The sequence below is a fragment of the Beta vulgaris genome, chromosome 5 (assembly GCF_026745355.1).
Source record: "Beta vulgaris subsp. vulgaris cultivar EL10 chromosome 5, EL10.2, whole genome shotgun sequence".
NCBI classification, from domain to species: Eukaryota; Viridiplantae; Streptophyta; class Magnoliopsida; order Caryophyllales; family Amaranthaceae; genus Beta; species Beta vulgaris.
Genome location: NC_079206.1, coordinates 21923016 through 21950346, shown reverse-complemented (window position 1 = coordinate 21950346; position 27331 = coordinate 21923016). Strand labels below are relative to the sequence as shown.

At 39.0% G+C, this 27331-nt stretch overlaps 2 protein-coding genes across 2 annotated transcripts; one reads left to right on the top strand and one right to left on the bottom strand.

The window, feature by feature from the left end:
* Nucleotides 1-242: 242 nt before the first annotated feature.
* On the top strand, nucleotides 243-11215 carry LOC104893095 (probable aquaporin NIP5-1). The gene is made up of 4 exons (XM_010679172.3): nucleotides 243-443; nucleotides 3571-3996; nucleotides 4360-4421; nucleotides 10606-11215. Exons 1-4 carry the CDS (start codon nucleotides 333-335, stop codon nucleotides 10802-10804), a joined length of 798 nt encoding a protein of 265 aa, XP_010677474.2. The 5' UTR covers nucleotides 243-332; the 3' UTR covers nucleotides 10805-11215.
* Nucleotides 11216-16028: 4813 nt separating this feature from the next.
* LOC125497827 (uncharacterized) lies at nucleotides 16029-17356 on the bottom strand. The gene is made up of 2 exons (XM_048645524.1): nucleotides 16860-17356; nucleotides 16029-16737 (listed from the first exon to the last, which is right to left on the bottom strand). The coding sequence occupies exons 1-2, from the start codon at nucleotides 17354-17356 to the stop codon at nucleotides 16029-16031; spliced, it is 1206 nt and encodes a 401-aa protein (XP_048501481.1).
* Between the last annotated feature and the right edge of the window lie 9975 nt (nucleotides 17357-27331).

The following is a 27331-nucleotide window of genomic DNA, read 5'->3' as shown; positions in this document are numbered from 1 at the left end:
TCCACCATTCTTGCATTGCTTAGCTTGTTACTTTAATGAGCCACGAAGCTAGGGGAAAGAATTCTTTAAAATTTAAAAAATGGACCAACAGAATAAACACATTCCTTAAAATTTAGCTAATTCATGTAATGCACGAATCATGCATTCCTCATATTGGAGTAATGCAAGACACCATAAAAGTTTTACGTTTGTATATATATTGAGAGCTTCAATGCAACATCCCAAGATGCGCAAAGAAGAGTGCAAAATTCGAAAGAAGGAAGCGTAAAGTTATTATTCTCCATATATTTCATTAAAGTGATCAATTAGCAAAATAATTCAAAGAGTTAATAATGCCGGTAAATGATAATATATCGCCGTCAGCAACCCCAGCATCAGTCAGTAATCGACCATTGCTTGAGCCATTCACTTCGAAGGAGGCCAGGATTTCACTGCTCCAAAAGGTACTTAATTATTCACGAACAAATTTCATTCTATAGTTTTGCACTATTTGTAATTATTGTTGAAGTAAAAATATCCTTAAAAAACAAGCAATATGTTACTTGTACAATTTTTAGCATGAATGATACATATTTTAGGGATACACAGTTTCAGACCCTATTTGTACTAAGGTGATTGTTTTGATATGCAATAGGCTGAGATACATAGTGTTAACCTAAGCTAAATTATAGCAAATAATATTGGAATTAGAAATAGCGGAGAATAATTATTTTCCTAATATCTTGATGAATAGGCCGGCCTCTCATAATAGTTTATTTGATATATCGACCAACCCTTTTCATATATATACTTCATCTGTTCATTTATGATTGCAACATTTTCAGTTTAAACGTATGAAAATACAATACTTTAACCCTTAATACCTTCACTATATATATGCAATTAGTAAAATCTATGAAAAGTAATATCGTAATAATACTTGTATACTACACTAAACCTAATCTAATATATAACATGTTTACCTATCTCTATTATATAAGCCAAGGGGGAGCAATGGTGTCCTCTTAAGAATTCACTTGATTGCCTCTCCACAACATAAATATTACATTTCAAATTTCCAAATACAACCTCTAGCAGTTGATCAATACCAATTTCATGCATAAACTTGCCAAAAAAAATAAAAAACTCTATTAAATCCAATCAACTCTTATAATGATTAATCATATGAACTTGTCCATAAAAGAGATTCAACCAAAACAAAAGATTCATAATCAACAATTTACCACACATTAATACCACATATAATAACAAAAAAAAAAATACGCCATTTTCATTAAAGAGACAACTTAAATTCATACTAAATAAAATTTTCCATAACACAAACTCAATTACAAACCCAAACTTGAAAACCAAAAAAAAAAAATCAGTTATTTTCATAGATTGGAGCTTCACCAGATTTTCAAATACGACATTCTCAAATTTCGGATACTTTACTGTTAATTAGATACACAATTTGTTATTGAAAATAAAAGTTTGTGTGTAATGCTTATGTTTAGTAGATCTTAAGAATATGTACTATGTTCGAGTAAATTTAAGATCAAAATACGATAAATCTTACGAATATGTGTTGTGTTAGATTTTTTAAAAAACAAATTGGATTCAAATTATTGTTTATTTAAAATTTCAGTTAAATATAGTTGAAATTCGAATTAAAATCACATTAGAAATGGTCAGGAAAAAAAATCAAATTTTGTCAAAAAAATGTTCAAATTTGTGCCCAAATATTATAAAAGTTGAGACAAAATAGTTCAACAAGATTTTCTTTGTGCGCATATATTAAAAAGACTTTGAGAAAAAATACTTTAACGTCCATATATTAAAATCAAAGATTTGTGTCGATAACAAAATTTCAACCCATCAACTCGATAATCAAAAATACATTATTGACGACATGAAGAGCATCGCCATGACAGCCAAAACCAGCTCCAATGATGGCGAAATCATAATCGAAGGTCTCCGGAGATTGAACTCGGTTACTAGGAGTTGAACTCGGCGAGAACTCCCTGAGAAACTCAGTGCTTCTCTTTGAAGTCCACAAAAGCGGAGATTGAGATTGAGAGGTTTAGCTAAAAATGAGAATCTAATGTGTGGTTTGATTTGGGGAAAATTGAGGAAGATGATATAAAGGAGAGAAAAAGTGACGACTACATTGTTTCAATTAAACAAAGAGGAAAAAAGAATTGCGTGTAATTGAGAGATGGGTTTGGGAATTGGGAGAGTAGATAAGAATTGAAGAGAGAGAGAAGGGATTGCATTATTTCTGTCTCTTTTTGTCACGGTTCATGGTAGTTTAGAGCTTTGACAAAAAAAATTAGTTACAGATGCAATTTCATTACTTATACTTATTTATTAATGTGTTTTTAAATACTATCTGTAAGTATTTCAATCTTTCTCACAACATAGAGATGAAATTAGATACGAACTTTCGTTTTTTTGGTTTGTTTTACTAGTGAGTAATAGTTATTTCTAAAATGTCGCCACATACATAGCGTTCATAAAAAGCTAGTACGATTATAAAAGAGCTGCTATTCTCTAGAAGAGAGAAACCAATTTGTATGTATTCAGTAATTAGTACCAGTGATAAAGTGTTCTATGAAAAATAACCTTTCTATAGCTTTTTTTTTTTTTTTTTTTTTTTTTTTTGAAAGAGAAATTTCATTAATTGAAGGCCAAACGGCATCTACAATAGATATTAAAGAAAAACAAGATACAATTAAACAAGGTTAAATCAAATTCGTCTTCGAAGAAACTATAATGAACCAGATCGAGCAATACAGCGCAGCCCCCTTGTATTTGCTGAATCAAACAGCTATTGATGAGGAAGTCTATCATTCTGACATAGTTTGGGAAGAGTCTTCTTGATCGAGTCATGTTAACCGCATCCGAGATTCCAATACCTTCATGTTGAGTTTTGAACTTCAACCAACAAGAACAATTTCTCATACCTAAAACAAAACAACCACACTCACAACTCCCATAGAGGAGAAGGAGATCTCCACAACAAAGACTAAAAACCCCATAACAGGTTTGAAGAAATCTCATAAAGAGATACTGATTTATTCAACAAAACAAGAAAATAAACTAAAAACTGAAAATAAAAGGAAAAAGGGGCTTACCATGGATGAAATCATCCATGGCAGCCCCTAACTGATGAAGAAGAAGTAGGGGAGGCTAGGGTTTTAGAGAGAAAAAAGAAAGAGGGAGGCTAGGGTTTTTTTTTTGGGCTAAGTTGTAGTTATAACCTTTCTATAGCTAATACTTCATATAGTTAACTCTATTGACAAATAACGAGAAATAAAGGGATTATTATGCTGGAAAATATTTGGGGGAGAATCACTAGTAATGTTTTATGAAACGGAGGGAGTATTTGTTAGCTAATACTTTGTTTTATGATTTTAAACGTAGGGACGTTCCTAGTAGATTAATTTATATTTTATAATGCAATCAAGTGCAGTAAACTTGTCTCGACTTATACGTTAGTTTATTATTGCTCCATAATATACATAAACATTAATACATTATGTTGGTTGTAAATTGATGGAAGTATGCATATTGGTAAACATTGTACAGGCAGGAGCAGAATTTGTAGGAACATTCATACTAGTATTTTCAGCAGCAGGTGGGCCCATAGTGAACCAAAAGTTTGACGGAGCAGAAAGTCTATTAGGAAACGCAGCATGTTCTGGACTTGCAGCAATAATAGCAATCTTATCATTGGGCCACATATCAGGGGCCCATATAAACCCAGCTGTTACTCTTGCTTTTGCAGCCTTTAAACATTTTCCATGGATCCAAGTACCCGTATACATATTCGCCCAAGTATGTGGAGGAATATCAGCTGGCTTCTTGCTTAAGCTTGCTTACCACCCGTTTATGTCGGGTGGGGGTACTGTGCCGTCTCCAACAGCTAGCTTTGGTCAGGCATTTTTGCTTGAGATTGTTGCCACTTTTTTCCTCATGTTCGTTATCACTGCTGTCGCCACAGATACTCGTGCTGTAAGTAGTTTACTATGATTTGGATTTCATCAGTTCTGTTTTAAATGAAACATTAGGTAAAATGACACTATTTATTGATTAATTTTGACTACACTTTATCGCCATTATATAAAGAAAACCATAGTTGAGCGAGATCTTGTTAGATTCATCTCACACTATCAAATTATAACCTTTTTATATTTTGTACGTGTGCACAACTAAAGATACTAATGATTAAATAAGCGCGTTGGAAGCAAACGTTTCATTTAAAACAGAACGGATGAAGTATATATTTTTACTGACTGATTCAAAATATGACATTTCATTGCTTTTAAATCTTAAATTTATATAATCAATACAAGTTTGCTCTCTTGATCGATCTAGGTGGGTGAGTTAGCAGGTATCGCGATTGGAACTACTATCCTGCTTGATATACTTCTCATTGGGTGAGTTAACACTTCTTACAAGAGTTTTTATTTTAATTTTATGGTCAACTGGCAACAAGTAATATTGACAATCTTATTCCAAGAATTTCTAGTACTATGATGATTTGAGTAATGTACAAGATGTGATATGCAAATAATTTGTAAAAAAAGAAAAAAAAAAAAGCGTTTTATAAACCGATTCTTGTGTGTGTTAAAATTTCATCAATAGCAAACTTTCACGCTTTTTCATGAATGATAGAATAGAATGGCATGGTTATCTATTTATGATGCATATCTTTTAGCGAATTATAAAAATTGTATTAGATTAGATTAGCAATCTTTGTAACACTATATATAGTTATACCATTTCATTAATATAATTAAGCTTTTTCTCATTCTCTTCTCTTAACCTTATTAATTTATCACAAAAAAACAGTATATAGCCTTTTACTCCTTCAATCCTATAATAGAGTGTTCACATTCCTTTTTGGGTGTCCCATAATGTTGTGTTTGTTTTCTTTTTTATTAATTTGCCTCCACTAAATTATCCTCAATTTCTAAACAAACTTTTCAAAATACCCTACTTTTCTTTTAAAATATGTGCCCCTATTTATTATTTTACATCATTCCAAAAACGTTCATTACTTTTTGATTTTTTTAAAAGGTAAAATAAAAAAAGAGCTAGTTTCAACGCAAAATTGCCATATAAACACTTTACTAAATATTGTTTTTTAGAAATCCTATTACTTTTATTTTCTTATTAATTTCCGTGAAAAGTTAAAAGTTAGCACTATATCATGAGAAAGTATACTCCCAAATCCGATATGGGCCAATATCATCCATACTATTTACTCCCTCCGTTTCTAAATATAAGGCACACACGATGTTCGAGATTGAATTTTGACCATTAAATGCTCTCAACATATGTAAAAAATAATGTTATTATAGTATTTTTCAAGACGAATCCAATGGTATTATTTTTATAATTTTTATTTGTCATATTGTGGGAGATATATGTAGTCTTCGTAGACCATGAATGCCTTATATTTTGAAATGGAGGGAGTAACCTGATATGATTAGATGTAGCTCAGATATGATTTAATAGCAAACTGATATGATAAGATTTTTTTTTTTTTGAGGGTGAAAGAATATAATCCCTTGATTATTATCATTAGCATAATTAGTTTATATACAAGAGAGTAGGAGTCAATCTAGGCTATACATAAGGAAACTAACATATTGTTACCTAAATACAAGGATTACAATTGACCTAGAATATTGACAAAATAATAATAATATTTACATAGTTATTATTCTAACACACCCCCTCAGTCGAAGCGGGAGGAGGACGGACACTGAGACTGTCTCGAAAATCTTCAAACAAAATCAAAGGAAGACCCTTGGTGAAGATATCAGCAATCTGATGGCGAGATGGGACATGCAAGACTCGAACTTGCCCACGGGCTACCTTTTCGCGAACAAAATGAATGTCCATTTCAATGTGTTTTGTGCGCTGATGCTGGACAGGCTTCCCAGTGAGATAAATCGCACTCACATTATCACAATAAACTAAGGTAGCAGTGGAAAGAGGACAGTGAAGTTCCAGAAGTAGATTTCGTAACCAGCACGACTCAGAAACAACATTAGCAACCCCTCGATATTCGGCCTCTGCACTAGAGCGAGACAATGTAGGCTGGCGTTTAGCTGACCAGGAGAGTAAGTTATCACCCAAGAAAACACAATACCCCGAAGTAGAACGACGGGTGTCCGGACAGCCACCCCAATCAGCATCAGTGTATGCAATGAGCTTGGAGGTGGGGGAAGGATATAAATAGAGACCATGGTCTAACGTACCCTGCAGATAGCGCACAATGCGCTTAAGAGCCTGCATATGAGCTTCACGAGGATCATGCATATATAAGCAAATCTGCTGGACCGCATAAGATATATCAGGTCGGGTGAATGTAAGATACTGGAGAGCCCCAGCAAGACTCCGATAGAGGGATGGGTCAGCAAAAGGAGCTGTGGCGGTGGAGCTCAGCTTAGGTTTAGTATCGACTGGAGTGGAGGAAGGCTTGCAAGAAGACATCCCAGCACGGTCAATGATCTCAGTAGCATACTTACGCTGAGAGAGAAATAGGCCACCTGCATGACGAGTGACAGCAATGCCCAAAAAATAATGCAAAGCACCCAAATCTTTCATAGCAAATTCAGAGCTAAGCTGAGAAATAATCGACTGACGTAAGGCATTAGATGAAGCAGTCAAAATGATATCATCCACATATAACAGTAAATAAGCCATAGATGTGCCCTGACGATAGATGAATAAAGAGTGATCAGACATACTGTGAGAAAAACCAATGGTAGCCAAATAATCTGCAAAACGCTGGTACCAAGCACGGGGGGCCTGCTTGAGGCCATAGAGAGACTTCTTTAAGAGACAAACATGATCAGGATAAGTGGCATCTCGATATCCCAAAGGCTGATACATATACACAGTTTCTTTCAGATCGCCATGAAGAAAGGCATTTTTAACATCCAGCTGATTAATTGACCACTGCTTAGACAAAGCTAAGCTAAGAACAGTACGAATGGTAGCCGGTTTCACAACCGGACTGAAAGTCTCTCCACAATCCACGCCCACCTGCTGAGTTTTGCCATCACCTACAAGACGGGCCTTATGCCTCTCAAAAGAACCGTCAGAATTTTCTTTATGAGCAAAAATCCACATAGAACGAATCACATTAACACCTGGGGGACGGGGCACTAACTCCCAAGTCTTATTTTCAATAAGAGCATTATACTCAGCATCCATAGCCAGTTTCCAATTGGGGTCACGCAAAGCCGACACTGGGTTACGGGGTAGGGGGGAACGAGTGGTAGAGGTATGAAGAGAAAAGAGGGGTTTGGGCTTGAAGATGCCCCTTTGACTACGGGTGACTGGGCCTCGGGGAGGGGGAGGTGTGACAGTGGGCTGGACGGGTGAGGTAGGGGAGGCATGCTCGGTGACGGGAGGTGAGGGAGCCTCGGGCTGGGCAGTTGGGCCCGCGGTAGCTGTGTGAGGTGAAGAGGAGGGAGACGGGCCTGCTGGATTTAGTGGAGGGGAGAGGCGCGGCCCATGTGTAGTGGGGGACACAACTGGGCCGAGACCAGAAGGAGGGGAAGGAGGGTCCGCATGGAGAGATGGAGAGGGGAGTTGGGCCATGTGATGGATGATATAGGGATGTAAGTTGCCATCCAAAAAATCATAGGAAGAAGAAGTTGGTGTGTGAAGAGATGAAAAAGGGAATTGTGTTTCATCAAATAAAACATGTCGATTTATGATAATTTTTCGTGAGGAAAGATCATAACACTTATAGCCCCTATGATTTGAAGGATAGCCCAAGAACACACAAGGAGTGGACCTTGGTTGAAGTTTATTTATTGTGGTGGATGGAATCAAAGGGTAACATAAACACCCAAAAACCCGGAGATGAGAGTATATAGGATCACGATTATAAAGAATTTGGAGTGGAGATTGGTAGTTTAATAATTTGCTCGGAAGAATGTTTAGTAGATAAGTAGCCATGGCTAAAGCATGATGCCAAAAAGATGGTGGTAGAGAAGCATGATGCATGAGAGTGCGAATAATATTATTAATGGTACGGATTTTCCGTTCTGCTTTGCCATTTTGAGAAGACGTATAAGGACAAGAAAATCGAAAAGAAATACCATTTTTGTTGCACAAGTCACGAAAAGGGCTATTATCAAATTCTGTGCCATTGTCACATTGAATATTTTTAATTTCCCGTTCAAATTGAGTATGAATAGAAGCTCGAAAATGGAGAAATGTGGAAAACACCTCAGATTTTTTTGATAGGGGAAAAGTCCATAAATAATTAGTAAAATCATCCAATAAGACCAAATAATAACGATGACCCATATTACTAACAACAGGAGAAGTCCACAAATCACTATGAATAATATCAAATGGTAACATAGTGCAAGAATTTGAGGCAACAAATGGTAATTTAATGTGCTTGCCAAGAGGACAAGAAGGACAGATATGAGAACGACTGGAAGAATTACAAGAAATAATATTATTTTTCTGAAGACATGACAAAATAGATGGTCCCGGGTGACCAAGACGCTCATGCCATAAGGAAGGAGCTAAGGCCGCAAAAGTTGAGGGTGATGTATTATTGATAGTGGTGGTAAGAGGATAAAGATCGCCCTGACTGTCACACCTCATTAGACGCATTCCCGTCTGATAATCCTTCACAGAAAACCCAAAAGGATCAAATTCAACACAAACAGAGTTATCAGTGGTAAATTTGCGAACAGAAACTAAGTTTTTAATTAATTTGGGAGCATGAAGGACATTTTTAAGGGATAATGGGGGGTTAGGGGAGGACAATGTAGTATGACCATAACCAAGAATCGGAATTGACTGACCATTACCAACTAAGATGCCACGAGTATTATGCAATTGAAAATAAGAAGAGAGGTTACCTTGTCCCGATGTCATGTGAGACGTTGCTCCCGTGTCCATGTACCAATTTTGATCAGGAGGTGTGAGACCAAGAGTGTACATAGCAGCCTCAACATCAGTGGCTATAGGCTGCCCAGAATCTGCCATGTAGGCCTGAGGCCTCGAACCCAATACGCCTGGCCCAGGATGCATTGCTGGAGGTCTAGGAAATGTAGTGGGCCTAACCCACTGCCCTGTAGAGGGATATGGACAAGGGGGAAATTGCCAACCCCACTGCCATGGCCACGGGCCCCATGGCTGCTGCTGCTGGACCGTCGGTCGGGGTCCCCCACTGCCACGCCGACCACCGTAGCCTCCACCTGAGCCACGGCCGCCGCCGCGGCCACCATTCCGGCCACCACCGGATTTTTTGCCGGAATTATTAGTTCGAGTTTGGGGTTTTTTTTCCAGTTTGAGTATAATGAGAACCATGATTATTTTCGTCCATATCATTAGTGGCAGCCACCATAGCAGTGGTAGAGCCGGTGGTGTTAGTCTTAGCAAGGCCGGCCTCCTCTAAAATAAGCATAGAACGGGCTTGATAAAATAATGGAAGAGGAGAAGTTTGACGAATTAACGTACCAACAGTAGAGTAGGCCGGAGTGAGACCGGAAACAAGTTGAAGAACAAGTCGATCATTCGAGACGGGGGAGCCCACGTTTTTGAGTTGATCGGAAATCTCCTTGATGCGTTGGCAATATGCCGACACAGTGGTGAATTCTTCAAGTGAAAGATGAGAAAATTCTTGTTCGAGGGCCACCGCACGGGAGTTTTTATTGTCTTGGAATATATCTCGGAGGCGGTTCCAAGCATCCATGGCGGTGGCATCCGGTTCGATGATGGTATGAAGGAGGTCCGTAGATATGGTGGAGTAAATCCACTGGAGGACAGTAGCGTCTAACGTCGCCCATAACTCCGTGTCAGCCGCGGTGGGAACGGTGACGGACTCGGTTTTAGGTGGTATGATGTGGTGGAGAACGCGGTGGGAGCGAGCATGGACCTTAAACAACTCCGCCCATGTAGCATATTGTACATTTTCCATCTCAAGAAGGATAGGGATATTATTCTTAATATTAGAGACGGCAAGAGCGGGGTGAAAAGTGGAGGATTTGAGCCAGCCATGGTGGAGGAAAGGTGGCCGGCGGGAAGGGTAAGGCGGAAGACGTGAAGAGGAAATAGAGAGAAGAGAGAAATCTTCTATAAAAGGCTAACTGATACCATGAAAGAATATAATCCCTTGATTATTATCATTAGCATAATTAGTTTATATACAAGAGAGTAGGAGTCAATCTAGGCTATACATAAGGAAACTAACATATTGTTACCTAAATACAAGGATTACAATTGACCTAGAATATTGACAAAATAATAATAATATTTACATAGTTATTATTCTAACAGAGGGGAACTGATATGATAAGAATTGTTAAGATATGATATCAGATTTCAACTAACAAGCCCCCCAAAAAAAAAAATTATTATTTTTTAATATTACTTTTGTCATAAAAATTACATAACTGCCATGATATTAGCCCATATCAAATATAGGAATATCATTGCTCCTATATTATAGAACGGAAGGAGTAATAATTTTTCCTTATTTTTTAAACGAATTGTTTGGTAAAACCACGAAGATGTGGAGCTGTTCAATTTCGAAATGAACATTAAAATGTTGTTGTTGATATAAACTCGTAGGCCAAGTACAGGTGGGTCGATGAATCCAGCAAGGACACTAGGACCAGCCTTAGCAGCAGGAAGGTACCATGGAATATGGATATACATGTTGGCTCCGCCCATAGGAGCCATTCTTGGAGCAGGCATCTATTCAGTTCTTAAACTTAAGGATGACACAACTGAAGGATCACCTCAGCGCGCTAAAAGTTTCAGTCGCTAATGTAAGAAAAATGATCTCCCGATACAACATATAATGTTATAAACAAATACAACGCACGTACCAATATTATAAGAAAAGGGATGGGCATGCAGCTCATATTGTTGGCATGTACTATACCGAAATGTTGATTGACTTGAAACATGTAATTAAGCAACATCATTAATTTTTCTTGCCAATAAACGATTGTCTCCTGATGAAAATTGGTCATAAAATGATGCAAGTGACCATCTATTTACATTTAGTTTGTGTGTGCTACCAGCGTATAAATTCCTTCTTTTTTTGGATTGTTTTAGTAATTTATCAACTCGTGAGGCCACCAATGTAATGTGGTTGGTTAATTATATTCTCATCTTGTAATAATATTTGTTGAGTGAATTCTGAATTGTATAATAATATGCTTATCTACCGTTAGATTGTCGTTGCGAATAGTAATTCCTATGTATTTGGTCTATTACAATATTGAAAAATCACACATGAAAAAAGTTGATTTGCGTCACATGAATTGCATCGCACAATAGTTAAAGCGACGCAAAAGTATCATTTGCGTCGGATGGGTTTTCAATGCGATGCAAATCTTGATTCATGTGCGACGGATTTGAGGTGCATTCGACGCAAATAATTAAAAGAAATGGGTGGGAGAATAATGTGCGTCGGATGCTTTGCTATGTGCGACGCACATAACTAACACGATTTGCGTCGAATCCCTTACTATGTGCGACGCAAATCGTTGTTTAAGAGATTGTCGTGGGATCACTTGAGCCCATCTGATGCAGATGATTGACCCACTTCTACCTTAATTTTGTAACACCAACTCCCTCTCTAAACCTAAAATTCCCATCACTTTCACTCTCTAACCTGAACTCCCTCTCTAAACCTAAAACTCCCATCACTTTCACTCTCTAACGCCGCTCCCTCCTAAAAACTTTAATCTTTCTCCCTTCTTCAATCTCCTCTCTCCCTCCTAAATTCTTCAGCCTTCCCCCCTTTGTGAGTTGTCTAACCGCATCTTCCCTTCAGTCTGTCGGCACTCTCTTTCTCTCTCCTCGTCGTGCTTATTGTTGTGGTTGGTGCTGCCGCAATTGTTGCTGTTCGTTGTTCTATTGTGTGTTACAACCATCGAGAAGCCACAATGTTTTCAGATCTCTTGTCATCGACGAAATTTTTTCAAATCTCCCGTCATTGACGAATAACAAGAAAAGAGGAGAAGCTGCTCTGAGGGAGAAGATTGACGATGTTGTCTCTTCTTTCTCTGCCCGCCCCAAGCCCTAATTCCCTAATTACCTTTCCTTCCCCATAATCTGGTGAAACAATGATATTTTGTTTTTTTTGTATTAAACAATGATAATTTAATTTCTTGTTAGTTTATTTTATCATCCTTTGGGTGTGCGTCGTACATCACATTTTGATGATAATTTTCCTTTCATCTCTCTTCTCTTTTTCGTTTTGGTTATTTTCTTGTCCTTGTTGCTTCTCTCCCTTTTCTTATTCCTAAACTTACCAGGTACATTTCTTGGTTATTGTGCATTGATCTCCTTAATATGCTCGTAAAATGTTTGGATGGCTAGTAATATTAGATGCATGTTTGAGCTACTAAGCCTTGACATTGTTTTTGATGATGACAAAAGGGGAAAGTAGTAGAGTGGTACATAAAAATAACATTCGAGTCTTCTTAGTTTCTGGGTGATGCTTTTCGCTTTTCGTTTTAGTGTTTTAGATTAGTTTTGTTTTAGTTTATGTCTTAATTTTTTATTCTTTAAGTAGGTTTGGTTCTTTATGTTTATAATCCCATTATCTCTTCATTCTTTTATTTATTGTCTTCTTTCTTTGATTAGTTTTTGTGACTTCTGTATTTTTATATGCCTTATCTTTGCCATCATCAAAAAGGGGAACATTGTTGTATTCCATGTTTTGATGATGCCAAATACTAGGTAGTAATATAGTTTTTATTTTGAAAAAAAAATCATAAAAATAATGTAATGTTTATTTATAGTATATATTGTTAGGAATTATGTTTTCCTAATTTCATTCATCAATCGAGTAAGGTATATATACAATCCTAATATTAACAATGTAGGGCCCTAATTAACAAAAGCCCAAAACATATATTTATCACTAAACGTACTTAGGGCCTAACACCCCCCCCCCCCACAAGTTGGAGCATGCAAATCACAAATCCCTAACTTGTCGAGTAAATACAAATATTGTCTTTTCCCCAAAGCCTTCGTAAAGATATCTGCAAGTTGTTCAACCGTTGTCACATGCGAAATACGAATCATGCCTTCTTGAATAGCATCACGCACATAATGGCAATCAACCTCGATATGTTTTGTTCGCTCATGAAAAACAGGGTTGTGAGCAATATGCAACGCCGACTGACTGTCACAAAATAAATTCATTGCCCGCGGATGAGCGACCCCTAAGCTTGTAAGCAATGCCTTAAGCCATTTCAACTCTGCGGTGTTATAGCCGCCATAGACCGATACTCCGCTTCCGCAGACGAGCGAGAAACAGTATGTTATTTCTTGGTTTTCCAAGATACAGGAGAACCACCATGAAACACTATCCAACCCGATAGAGATCGCCGTGTCAATGGGCAACTTGCCCAATCAAAATCACACCAACCTATCAGTTGTAAATCACAATCTGCACCCAGAAGAATACCCTGTCCCGGACAACCCTTCAAATATCGTACTATACGGAGTGCCGCATCCCAATGATCTTGTCGTGGTTGTTGCATAAATTGTGCCAAAATATGGACCGTGTAGGCCAAATCAGGACGAGTAAACGACAAGTAAATCAGACGACCTACCAAACGACGATACATCTCCGGATCATCAAGAAATGCACCAGTTGATTGAGCAAGGGCATGATTTTGTTCAATCGGAAAACTGGTCGGTCGTGCCCCTAATCAACCCGTTTCTGCAATAATATCTAGTGTATATTTTCGTTCACATAAGAAAACGCCCTCGGGACTTCTTGCCACTTCAATACCCAAAAAATATTTCAAAATCCCCAAATCCTTCATGTGAAAACAATCACTCAAATATTGTTTAAACTCAGAAATTGCAGAAGTATTGTTGCCGGAGATGATTAAATCATCCACATACACCAAGATACTCAATTGAGTATTCCCACGAGACAGAGTAAATAGAGAATAATCTGAGTATGATTGCGAAAAACCGTACCTCTTGAGGGCACTAGCCAACTTAGCAAACCAACAATGGGAGGCTTGGCGCAAGCCATATAACGATTTCTTCGGTCACATACCAAACAAGGTGTATTGGCGTGAAACCCAGGAGGAGGCTTCATATAAACCTCTTAATCAAGGTCGCCATGAAGGAATGCATTATGGACATCCATCTAATGTAATTCCCAATTTTTCGCAGCCGCTACTGCCAAGAAAACACGCACTGTAACCATCTTTGCCACTGGAGCAAATGTCTCGTTATAGTCAATGCCTTCAACCCGATGATTACCAAACATGACTAGACGAGCTTTCAACCGCTCAACCGTGCCATCGGAGTTGTGTTTAATTTTGTACACCCACTTGCACCCGAGTGCCTTCTTTCCCGGGGGTAACTCTGTCATAACCCAAGTGTCATTGTCCTCTAGGGCCGAAATTTCCTTTTGCATAGCCTCTCTCCACCCTGCATCAGTCATTGCTTCTTTGAAATTACGAGGCTCAATACCTGCAATTACAGCTGTAAGAAATATACGGTGGCGCATGGAAAATTTGTCACAATTTACAAAATGTGCTATGGGATACGGAGTACCTAAGGAGGATGAACTTAGGAAAGGACTCGATGCTTGAACAGTATGTGCGACGTAGTCTTAATGCCAACCCGGAGCGCGACGAGCTCTGTCACCTCGTTGAAGAGCAAGCACATTTTCGCTGCTGGAAGAAACACTGCCAGCGGTGCCAGGGACAGCAGCTTCGCTGCCGGAGGCAGCAGGTGGCTGCTACTGGGCAGTCCCCTCCGCAGGGTGGCTGCGGCCTGCTGCTGTCTCCGCAGGTGGGTTGCGGACTCCACTGCCGGCAGCAGCTACGGGGGTGGAGAAATCAGCAGGCTCCTCTACATTATTCTCCTCCACAGGACCTTCTAACTCCTCCAAAAAATCATGGTCAACCCCCAAAACATTGCCCAAAAAATCATTCATAGTCTGCCCGTCGTTTACCATTTCAGCACCAAAAGGAAATTCACACTCATGAAATACAACATCCTGTGACACAAAAATTTCACCCGTTTCAAGATCATAGACTTTCCAACCCTTTTTCCCATGAGGATAACCCAGAAACACACATTTTCTACCCCGAGGAGCAAATTTATCCCCCTTCGCCTTTTGATTATGAGCAAAGCAAAGACACCCAAAAACCTTCATTTCATCAAAATTAGGTGCCAAATCAAATAAAATCTCATAGGGGGTCTTATTATGCAACAATCGAGAAGGAGTACGATTAATCAAATAAAACGCACCAAGAACACACTCACCCCAAAACCCAATCGGCAAATTGGCTTGAAATCGCAAAGCACGGGCCACATTTAAAATATGTTGATGTTTACGCTCAACTTGACCATTTTGTTGAGGGGTGCCAACACACAAGGTTTGAAAAATAATTCCATTGGTGTCAAAGTAAGGGAGCATAAATTTAAATTCGGTTCCATTATCACTCCGCACCAATTTAACAGACACATCAAATTGTCGTTCAATCATAGCAAAGACGGAACGAAAAGCAGAATAAACCTCGTTTTTCAATTCAACAAATAGACCCAGACACCTCTTGAATAATCATCAACTAAAGTCAGAAAATAATGAGCACCACAAGTAGAACGAGTTTAATACGGCCCCCATAAATCACAATGTATCAATTCAAAAATAGGACGAGCTCTACTATCACTAGTAGGAAAAGAATTTCTAGATTGGTTAGCTTGTGGACACACAGGACAAGCTTTATTCAATGACCTAGTAGTACTATTTTGAACAGCAGGAACTAACTTGACTACTCTGTCCGACGGATGGCCAAGACGTCTATGCCATAACTCAAACACCGACACCTCGGGAATTTGCACCGCTCATATTGTTAGAAGTCGCAAAAAGTAGTATAGTCCTTCCTTCCGTTCACCGGCTCCAATCAGGCTCCCCGATCGTTGGTCCTGTATAGCACATAAAGTATTAGTTAATCGAACAAAACATTGTGAATTATCGATCAATTTTGACACCGATATTAAATTGCAGTGTAATGTAGGGACAATAAAACATGTTCCAAAGTCACATTATCGTCTAAAAGAACACGCCCCGCCTTTAAAGCCTCGGCTTGAGCACCATTAGGAAGTCCCACGGGACAAGGTTGAATCGGATAAACATCCATCAAGCACAATTCATTACCCGTAACATGATGGGAAGCACCCGTGTCAATAATCCAAAAGGAACATAACGTCTCACCTAACAAACGATCCTGTTTATTATGATTAACCATGTTCAATAAGACCCGAATGTCCTCGGGTTTAAGGTCAGCTAAGGATAAATTTTCTCCACCTCCGGATGTTGCTAATGTCGAAGAAGTGTTCACAGCATTGGCACGAACAGTACCAGCAGCCGAGGAGGAGGCAGCGGCAGCAGGCTTCGGGGATGAACGAGCAGCGGTCGTACCAGTGGCAGAAGCTTCCCGTCGACGTTTCAGCTCGTACCACCACTCGGGATACCCATGGAGAACAAAGCAACCCTTGTTGTCATGTCCCGTTTTCTTACAATGCGAGCAATAGAGCTTGGTTTTATCCCGGCGTTCGGGATATACTTTCCCACGAGCAGCAGCAGTATTAAAGGCAAAGACATGAGCGGCTTTGACATCCTTTGGCAGCCTGGCCGCTAGCAATCCCGCGCGATGCTTCCTCTTGAAGAAGAGTGTGATAAGCACGAGTAAGGTCTGTAGGAGGCTGATGTGAGAGCAAATTCGTTCTCACGGTTGCATATAGATCATCATCGACACCAATTAAAAATTGGTGTAACAATTCTTCGTCTCTATCTGCCGCATACTTCGCCGCTAGATTGCACGTACAGAGGCCGACCACATTCACACCCATGTGGGGGTTTGAGTCTCGTGAGGTCATCAAACAAACCCATGAGTTTGGTATAATAGTCTTCAACAGACATTCCTTTTGTCTGCTTACAATCAGTAATTTGTGATCGCAATTGTTGCAATCTAGGACCATTAGAATCACAAAATCGTTGTTCTAAATAATCCCAAAGTTTCTTCACCTCCTCGAAATAGGGCACGGTTGCTGCTAGTTTGGTGTCCAATGATCGTAACAGCCACGAGACAAGCATCGAATTCACCTTCTCCCAATCGAGTAACTTCTTCTTCTTGGTCGGTTTTGTAATCGTTCCATCGACGAACACAAATTTTCTACGAGGTCGTAGGGACAAAGTGATTGCCCTTGACCACACTAAGTAGTTGTCGCCCTTCAAGACCAGGTGAGTGATCAAATTGCCGGGCTGATCTCCTGCGCCTAGGTAATACGGATGAGCAGGATCAATCTTTCCCTCCTCTGACATTGTCGAGCAGCAAGATAAAAAAATCAGTTTTTCTCTCTGTTTTTTTTTGGTCATAAAATGATACAAGTGACCATCTATTTACATTTAGTTTGTGTGTGCTACCAGTGTATAAATTCCTTCTTTTTTGGATTGTTTTAGTAATTTATCAACTCGTGAGGCCACCAATGTAATGTGGTTGGTTAATTATATTCTCATCTTGTAATAATATTTGTTGAGTGAATTCTGAATTGTATAATATGCTTATCAACCGTTAGATTGTCGTTGCGAATAGTAATTCCTATGTATTTGGTCTATTACAATATTGAAAAATCACACATGAAAAAAGTTGATTTGTGTCACATGAATTGCGTCGCACAGTAGTTAAAGCGACGCAAAATTATCATTTGCGTCGGATGGGTTTTCAATGCGATGCAAATCTTGATTCATGTGCGACGGATTTGAGGTGCATTCGACGCAAATAATTAAAAGAAATGGGTGGGAGAATAATGTGCGTCGGATGCTTTGCTATGTGCGACGCACATAACTAACACGATTTGCGTCGAATCCCTTACTATGTGCGACGCAAATCGTTGTTTAAGAGATTGTCGTGGGATCACTTGAGCCCATCCGACGCAGATGATTGACCCACTTCTACCTTAATTTAGTAACGCCAACTCCCTCTCTAAACCTAAAACTCCCATCACTTTCACTCTCTAACCTAAACTCCCTCTCTAAACCTAAAACTCCCATAACTTTCACTCTCTAACCTGAACTCCCTCTCTAAACCTAAAACTCCCATCACTTTCACTCTCTAACGCCGCTCCCTCCTAAAAACTTTAATCTTTCTCCCTTCTTCAATCTCCTCTCTCCCTCCTAAATTCTTCAGCCTTCCCCCCTTTGTGGGTTGTCTAACCGCATCTTCCCTTCAGTCTGTCGGCACTCTCTTTCTCTCTCCTCGTCGTGCTGATTGTTGTGGTTGGTGCTGCCGCAATTGTTGCTGTTCGTTGTTCTATTGTGTGTTACAACCATCGAGAAGCCACAATGTTTTCAGATCTCTTGTCATGGACGAAAATTTTTCAAATCTCCGGTCATTGACGAATAGCAAGAAAAGAGGAGAAGCTGCTCTGAGGGAGAAGATTGACGATGTTGTCTCTTCTTTCTCTGCCCGCCGCAAGCCCTAATTCCCTTATTACCTTTCCTTCCCCATAATCTGGTGAAACAATGATATATTTTTTTTTTGTATTAAACAATGATAATTTAATTTGTTGTTAGTTTATTTTATCATCCTTTGGGTGTGCGTCGCACATCACATTTTGATGATAATTTTCCTTTCATCTCTCTTCTCTTTTTTCGTTTTGGTTATTTTCTTGTCCTTGTTGCTTCTCTCCTTTTTCTTATTCCTAAATTTACCAGGTACATTTCTTGGTTATTGTGCATTGCTCTCCTTAATATGCTCGTAAAATGTTTGGATGGCTAGTAATATTAGATGCATGTTTGAGCTACTAAGCCTTGACATTGTTTTTGATGATGACAAAAGGGGAAAGTAGTAGAGTGGTACATAAAAATAACATTCCAGTCTTCTTAGTTTCTGGGTGATGCTTTTCGCTTTTCGTTTTAGTGTTTTAGATTAGTTTTGTTTTAGTTTATGTCTTAATTTTTTATTCTTTAAGTAGGTTTGGTTCTTTATGTTTATAATCCCATTATCTCTTCATTCTTTTATTTATTGTCTTCTTTCTTTGATTAGTTTTTGTGACTTCTGTATTTTTATATGCCTTATCTTTGCCATCATCAAAAAAGGGGAACATTGTTGTATTTCATGTTTTGATGATGCCAAATACTAGGTAGTAATATAGTTTTTATTTTGAAAAAAAAATCATAAAAATAATGTAATGTTTATTTATTGTATATATTGTTAGGAATTATGTTTTCCTGATTACATTCATCAATCGAGTAAGGTATATATACAATCCTAATATTAACAATGTAGGGCCCTAATTAACAAAAGCCCAAAACATATATTTACTCACTAAACGTACTTAGGGCCTAACACCCCCCCCCCCCAAGTTGGAGCATGCAAATCACTAATGCCTAACTTGTCGAGTAAATACAAATATTGTCTTTTCCCCAAAGCCTTCGTAAAGATATCTGCAAGTTGTTCATCCGTTGTCACATGCGAAGTACGAATCATGCCTTCTTGAATAGCATCACGCACATAATGGCAATCAACCTCGATATGTTTTGTTCGCTCATGAAAAACAGGGTTGTGAGCAATATGCAACGCCGACTGACTGTCACAAAATAAATTCATTGCCCGCGGATGAGCGACCCCTAAGCTTGTAAGCAATGCCTTAAGCCATTTCAAATCTGCAGTTATTGCCGCCATAGACCGATACTCCGCTTCCGCAGACGAGCGAGAAACAGTATGTTGTTTCTTGGTTTTCCAAGATACAGGAGAACCACCACGAAACACTATCCAACCCGATAGAGATCGCCGTGTCAATGGGCAACTTGCCCAATCAAAATCACACCAACCTATCAATTGTAAATCACAATCTGCACCCAGAAGAATACCTTGTCCAGGACAACCCTTCAAATATCGTACTATACGGAGTGCCGCATCCCAATGATCTTGTTGTGGTTGTTGCATAAATTGTGCCAAAATATGGACTGTATAGGCCAAATCGGGACGAGTAAACGACAAGTAAATCAGACGACCTACCAAACGACGATACATCTCCGGATTATCAAGAAATGCGCCAGTTGATTGAGCAAGGGCATGATTTTGTTCAATCGGAAAACTGGTCGGTCGTGCCCCTAATAAACCCGTTTCTGCAATAATATCTAGTGTATATTTTCGTTGACATAAGAAAATGCCCTCGGGACTTCTAGCCACTTCAATACCCAAAAAATATTTCAAAATCCCCAAATCCTTCATGTGAAAACAATCACTCAAATATTGTTTAAACTCAGAAATTGCAGAAGTATTGTTGCCGGAGATGATTAAATCATCCACATACACCAAGATACTCAATTGAGTATTCCCACGAGACAGAGTAAATAGAGAATAATCTGAGTATGATTGCGAAAAACCGTACCTCTTGAGGGCACTAACCAACTTAACAAACCAACAATGGGGGGCTTGGCGCAAGCCATATAACGATTTCTTCGGTCACATACCAAACCAGGTGTATTGGCGTGAAACCCAGGAGGAGGCTTCATATAAACCTCTTAATCAAGGTCGCCATGAAGGAATGCATTTTGGACATCCATCTAATGTAATTCCCAATTTTTCGCAGCCGCTACTGCCAAAAAAACACGCACTGTAACCATCTTTGCCACTGGAGCAAATGTCTCGGTATAGTCAATGCCTTCAACCCGATGATTACCAAATATGACTAGACGAGCTTTCAACCGCTCAACCGTGCCATCGGAGTTGTGTTTAATTTTGTACACCCACTTGCACCCGAGTGCCTTCTATCCCGGGGGTAACTCTGTCATAACCCAAGTGTGATTATCCTCTAGGGCCGAAATTTCCTTTTACATAGCCTCTCTCCACCCTGCATCAGTCATTGCTTCTTTGAAATTACGAGGCTCAATACCTGCAATTACAGCTGCAAGAAATATACGATGGCGCATGGAAAATTTGTCACAATTTACAAAATGTGCTATGGGATACGGAGTACCTAAGGAGGATGAACTTAGGAAAGGACTCGATGCTTGAACAGTATGTGCGACGTAGTCTTTATGCCAACCCGGAGCGCGACGAGCTCTGTCACCTCGTTGAAGAGCAAGCACATTTCCGCTGCTCGAAGAAACACTGCCAGCGGTGCCAGGGACAGCAGCTTCGCTGCCGAAGGCAGCAGGTGGTTGCTACTGGGCAGTCCCCTCCGTAGGGTGGCTGCGGCCTGCTGCTGTCTCCGCAGGTGGGTTGCGGACTCCACTGCCGGCAGCAGCTACGAGGGTGGAGAAATCAGCAGGCCCCTCTACATTATTCTCCTCCACAGGACCTTCTAACTCCTCCAAAAAAATCATGGTCAACCCCCAAATCATTGCCCAAAAAATCAGTCATAGTCTGCCCGTCATTTACCATTTCAGGACCAAAAGGAAATTCACACTCATGAAATACTACATCCCGTGACACAAAAATTTCACCCATTTCAAGATCATAGACTTTCCAACCCTTTTTCCCGTGAGGATAACCCAGAAACACACATTTTCTACCCCGAGGAGCAAATTTATCCCCCTTCACCTTTTAATTATGAGCAAAGCAAAGACACCCAAAAACCTTCATTTCATCAAAATTAGGTGCCAAATCAAATAAAATCTCATAGGGGGTCTTATTATGCAACAATCGAGAAGGAGTACGATTAATCAAATAAACCGCACCAAGGACACACTCACCCCAAAACCCAATCGGCAAATTGGCTTGAAATCGCAAAGCACGGGCCACATTTAAATTATGTTGATGTTTACGCTCAACTTGACCATTTTGTTGAGGGTGCCAACACACGAGGTTTGAAAAATAATTCCATTGGTGTCAAAGTAAGGGAGCATAAATTTAAATTCGGTTCCATTATCACTCCGCACCAATTTAACAGACACATCAAATTGTCGTTCAATCATAGCAAAGACGGAACAAAAAGCAGAATAAACCTCAGTTTTTCAATTCAACAAATAGACCCAGACACCTCTTGAATAATCATCAACTAAAGTCAGAAAATAATGAGCACCACAAGTAGAAGGAGTTGAATACGACCCCCATAAATCACAATGTATCAATTCAAAAATAGGACGAGCTCTACTATCACTAGTAGGAAAAGAATTTCTAGATTGTTTAGTTTGTGGACACACAAGACAAGCTTTATTCAATGACCTAGTAGTACTATTTTGAACAGCAGGAACTACTTGACTACTCTGTCCCACGGATGGCCAAGACGTCTATGCCATAACTCAAACACCGACACCTCGGGAATTTGCACTGCTCATACTGTTAGAAGTCGCTGAAAGTAGTATAGTCATTCCTTCCGTTCACCGGCTCCAATCAGGCTCCCCGATCGTTGGTCCTTAATAGCACATAAAGTATTAGTAAATCGAACAAAACATTGTGAATTATTGATCAATTTTGACACCGATATTAAATTGCAGTGTAATGTAGGGACAATAAAACATGTTCCAAAGTCACATTATCGGCTAAAAGAACACGCCCGCCTTTAAAGCCTCGGCTTGAGCACCATTAAGAAGTCCCACGGGACAAGGTTGAATCGGATAAACATCCACCAAGCACAATTCATTACCCGTGACATGATGGGAAGCACCCGTGTCAATAATCCAAGAAGAACATAACATCTCACCTAACAAACGATCCTGTTTATTATGATTAATCATGTTCAATAAGACCCGAATGTCCTCGGGTTTAAGGTCAGCTAAGGACAAATTTTCTCCACCTCCGGATGTTGCTAATGTCGAAGAAGTGTTCACAGCATTGGCACGAACAGTACCAGCAGCCGAGGAGGAGGCAGCGGCAGCAGGCTTCGGGGTTGAACAAGCAGCGGTTGTACCAGTGGCAGAAGCTTTCCGTCGACGTTTCAGCTCGTACCACCACTCGGGATACCCATGGAGAACAAAGCAACCCTCGTTGTCATGTCCCGTTTTCTTACAATGCGAGCAATAGAGCTTGGTTTTATCCCGGCGTTCGGGATATACTTTCCCACGAGGAACAGCAGTATTAAAGGCAAAGGCATGAGTGACTTTGACATCATCTTTGGCAGCCTGGCCGCTAGTAATCCCGCGCGATGCTTCCTCTTGAAGAAGAGTGTGATAAGCACGAGTAAGGTCTGTAGGAGGCTGATGTGAGAGCAAATTCGTTCTCACGGTTGCATATTGATCATCATCGACACCAATTAAAAATTGGTGTAACAATTCTTCGTCTCTGTCTGCCGCATACTTCGCCGCTAGATTGCACGTACAGAGGCCGGCCACATTCACACCCGTGTGGGGGTTTGAGTCTCGTGAGGTCATCAAACAAACCCATGAGTTTGGTATAATAGTCTTCAACAGACATTCCTTTTGTCTGCTTACAATCAGTAATTTGTGATCGCAATTGTTGCAATCCAGGACCATTAGAAACACAAAATCGTTGTTCTAAATAATCCCAAAGTTTCTTCACCTCCTCGAAATAGGGCACGGTTGCTGCTAGTTTGGTGTCCAATGATCGTAACAGCCACGAGACAAGCATCGAATTCACCTTCTCCCAATCGAGTAACTTCTTCTTCTCGGTCGGTTTTGTGATCGTTCCATCGACGAACACAAATTTTCTACGAGGTCGTAGGGACAAAGTGATTGCCCTTGACCACACTAAGTAGTTGTCGCCCTTCAAGACCACGTGGGTGATCAAATTGCAGGGCTGATCTCCTGCGCCTAGGTAATACGGATGAGCAGGATCAATCTTTCCCTCCTCTGACATTGTCGAGCAGCAAGAAAAAAAATCACTTTTTCTCTCTCTTTTTTTTTTTAGGGTTTAGGCTCCGATACCATGTTAGGAATTATGTTTTCCTGATTTCATTCATCAATCGAGTAAGGTATATATACAATCCTAATATTAACAATGTAGGGCCCTAATTAACAAAAGCCCAAAACATATATTTACTCACTAAACATACTTAGGGCCTAACATATATTTTTTGGAGAAAGATTATTTAATCTAAGTCAAGATATTATTTTATGCACTTTGAATGTTTATCATATGGTATATTTAATAATCTAGTAACTTAGAATCTTTGAACTAAAGATTCTCCAAGTTATTAGATAGTTGTTGTTGTTGTTGTTTTGTTTCAAAAAAAAAAAAATTGAAGGGATGTGGCATAAAATATGGAGCTAACAATGTTGAGTTCTCCAACAAACTCACTACACGCACTAAGAATGTGCTCACTAACGGATTGTGGTGTTAGTTTGTTTCCATTGCAAAAAACGTGGAGCAAGTCCAGCGAAAATAGTGCCATGATATTCACTCCATTACAAGCGCACACCATGGAGGACGTGGAGCTTTATAATTGCAGAAGAAGAAGAAGAGCAACAGTTATATAAGAGGAAGGTTATTTGAGAACACAACAACTTTCTTGAGCGAGAAATTGAAATTTATTTAGAAAATTTTCTTATAATTTCCTCTCATATTCAACATACTTATTATTGTAATATTCATAGTGTTTGGATGAGAGAAAAATTAGAGAATATCCTTGTAATTAAGAGAGAGAAAGATAGAGAGAAATGAGAAGACTTCGAATAAAGTCAAAGAAAGTGTCATCAGTTCAGGGGAAATTGGGTGACTAGAACAAGTTACTAGAGGAACAGAGAAGGTCTGTTAATAGGTTGTAAAAGATAGAGTCTTTTGGCCTATTATAGTAAAAAGAGTTTGAGTCAAAATCACTGTTGGTAAAGATTTTTCTTCCTATTGGGCTAGGACGTTTTCCTTGTAAAAGTCTTGTGTGTTTGTCTCTTTCGCATTTATAGATTATTTTAAGTTTGCAATATAATTCGAAAATTTTTCATCAACTACAATTCAAACCCCCCCTCCCGTATAGTTGGTCTAGTGGTCATACTAGAATAACAGTCTGGTTCTACATTATATCAGAAATTAAGAAAATAAACCAAAACATTAGGTTTTAATTTGCTTCAAACAGAAACATAATGAAGCAATTTCAAAATTCAAACCAAGCAAACTCTTGAACCATGGTGTCTTATCAGTTATCACAAATGAGACCCTAGAAGAGCAGTTTTTGAGCAAATACTACTGAAAGGTACGTAATATCACAAGCTCATCCACAATCATGTGAGCTGTGACAACCACCAAAGATAGTGTTTTCTTAGGTGATTTAGACAAGTACAGGTCAATAATCAGCCAGTAGAAGTCATCTATGTCCAAATAGCAGCGGCACTAGAACTTTCGAAGGTCACACATCATAAAGCATAAACACAGTAGTTTTGGCAGATATATCAGATTATGGAGAATCACCTTAGGAATTAATAGAAACATCAAGCAAGCAGTTGGTTTAAGTCTTTAAGATTTATGTGAAAACTTGAAGAATCAACTCTGGAGCTGCTGGTATAGGCACAACACCAATATTCACCATGACTATAACATGCGTGCGGCCGTGCGCCAAAGTTGGTGAAAATCCAAATAACGAGACTATTTCAAGTCATCTTGTTTAGGAAGTCACTGATCACCTACGTAACAAAAAAAAATTTAGATAATGAATGAATGCACATAAGGTCTTAGCCATAAAAAATAATGAGATACAAATTTTCAGAATTCTAGATATCACAAATAATGAAATGTATGAGAAGTAACTGAACCTTGAAAATAGAAGCCCAGTAGTAATCATAGATAGTGACAGCGAAATTTCCTTCTTTCAGAATGGTAGAAAACACGCTTAGCCTTATAGTTAAGCAGCCCAAGTTCACATATTTTTGAAGATCTCAAGTCAACACCTACAAAAATAAGTTAATACACCAATCTGCTTACATCTGAAACAATTGCAAATGCATAGTCTGTCGTCTGTACATCAGATTAATCCTTTTCCAGCATATTATCAATTTAAGTAGGGTCAGAGCTGCCTTTGTGCCCAAGTAGGCGATGGCCTCTGTCAAGTTTTTCTGGTTAAATATCAATGAGCCTCTTACATTCAATTGTTTCTTACATTCTCAAACTTGTACATGATTTCTCTTTTCGCGGCTAAAGAGAGGGTGATGTGGTTCCCTATAAACTAGCTAAGCTTACTTAAAAAGGTGAGTTTTCCCTGTAAGATAAAATCATCAAGGGACTTACTCACAGTAAGTATCATCTCTTGAGTTGGTATGGTACACCATATAAGCATCACTATATCTCAGAAAAAAGTTACTATTATTTTTATCAAAGCGCGTGGATTATGCACTAGGGTGCACAATGTTCATTGTGCACCCTAAAAGAACACGAACTTTGAAAGAAACCTCATCAGTCATTACATATCGTTTTCAAAGTTACAGACTCTCGAGCAGGCACAACGCCAAGGCCGATATCTCTATACCACACAAGGCAATTATCCTAGGTAGCAATTCATGTCTAGCATGCCAACAGCATATATATTACCATGTAAACTCCCGGAAAGTCCCAAACTTGGACCTAAAAGAAAAGCAAGCTATCATATACCACAGCCAACGAACAACGATCACAAAAGCCTTTGGCAGTGCAGCTCGATTACAAAGGGAAAAATCAAGGATGATCGTAATATCCATCCACTAACCTCTGACTTAATCCCAAACCTAAGTTCAAGATTTGTGCAAGGAAAGTTTTCCGTCGAAAATCTACTCTAGTTAGGTTTCGTTCCTATAATCTAAATACTCTTATTAAACTTATTATGACTAATTAGCCCTAGTAAAGAGCTTACCCGAACTTATTATATTAGTCCTATAAACAAACTTACTCAAACTTATAAAATTGAAGTTATTAGCCCAAGCTAAGGTCCGAAATATGGAAAAACAAGTATTTTCACAACTCTACCACCCTAAATTGAGTTAACTGGCCCTAAAGTTGAATAATTTGAACTTATTAACTCATTACCAAACTTATCCAAACCACTTACTAATTAGCCCTAGAAAAGAGCTTAGATGAACTTATAATCCTATAAACAAACATATTCAAACATATCAATTGAACTTCTTAGCGCTAAAGTGAAATTAATCGAAGTTACTAGCCCGTAATCGAACTTATCCAAACATACGAGCTTTGAACTAAGCTTATCAAAACATATTACATATGTAGTTGAATTTAGGTTCGACCACTTTATAAACTTATAAAAAAAGTGCCTTATTTAGAATCTCCGCACCAACTAAAATCCACCTAGCTAACTTTATCATATGATCTTCAATTAACTAATCCAAAAATCATTTCAGCAATACACTAGTAATTAAAACTCTTTTAAGTAGTAGTACACACTATTAACTTATGACACAAACGTATCAAAT

Coding starts and splice junctions, on each gene's coding strand:
- LOC104893095 (XM_010679172.3), top strand. CDS start 333: ATGCCGGTAAATGATAATATATCGCCGTCAGCAACCCCAGCATCAGTC. Junction 444..3,570: donor GGATTTCACTGCTCCAAAAG/GTACTTAATTAT, acceptor AACATTGTACAG/GCAGGAGCAGAATTTGTAGG. Junction 4,422..10,605: donor CTTGATATACTTCTCATTGG/GTGAGTTAACAC, acceptor ATAAACTCGTAG/GCCAAGTACAGGTGGGTCGA.
- LOC125497827 (XM_048645524.1), bottom strand. CDS start 17,356: ATGTCAGAGGAGGGAAAGATTGATCCTGCTCATCCGTATTACCTAGGC. Junction 16,738..16,859: donor TGTGAATGTGGTCGGCCTCT/GTACGTGCAATC, acceptor CTCTCACATCAG/CCTCCTACAGACCTTACTCG.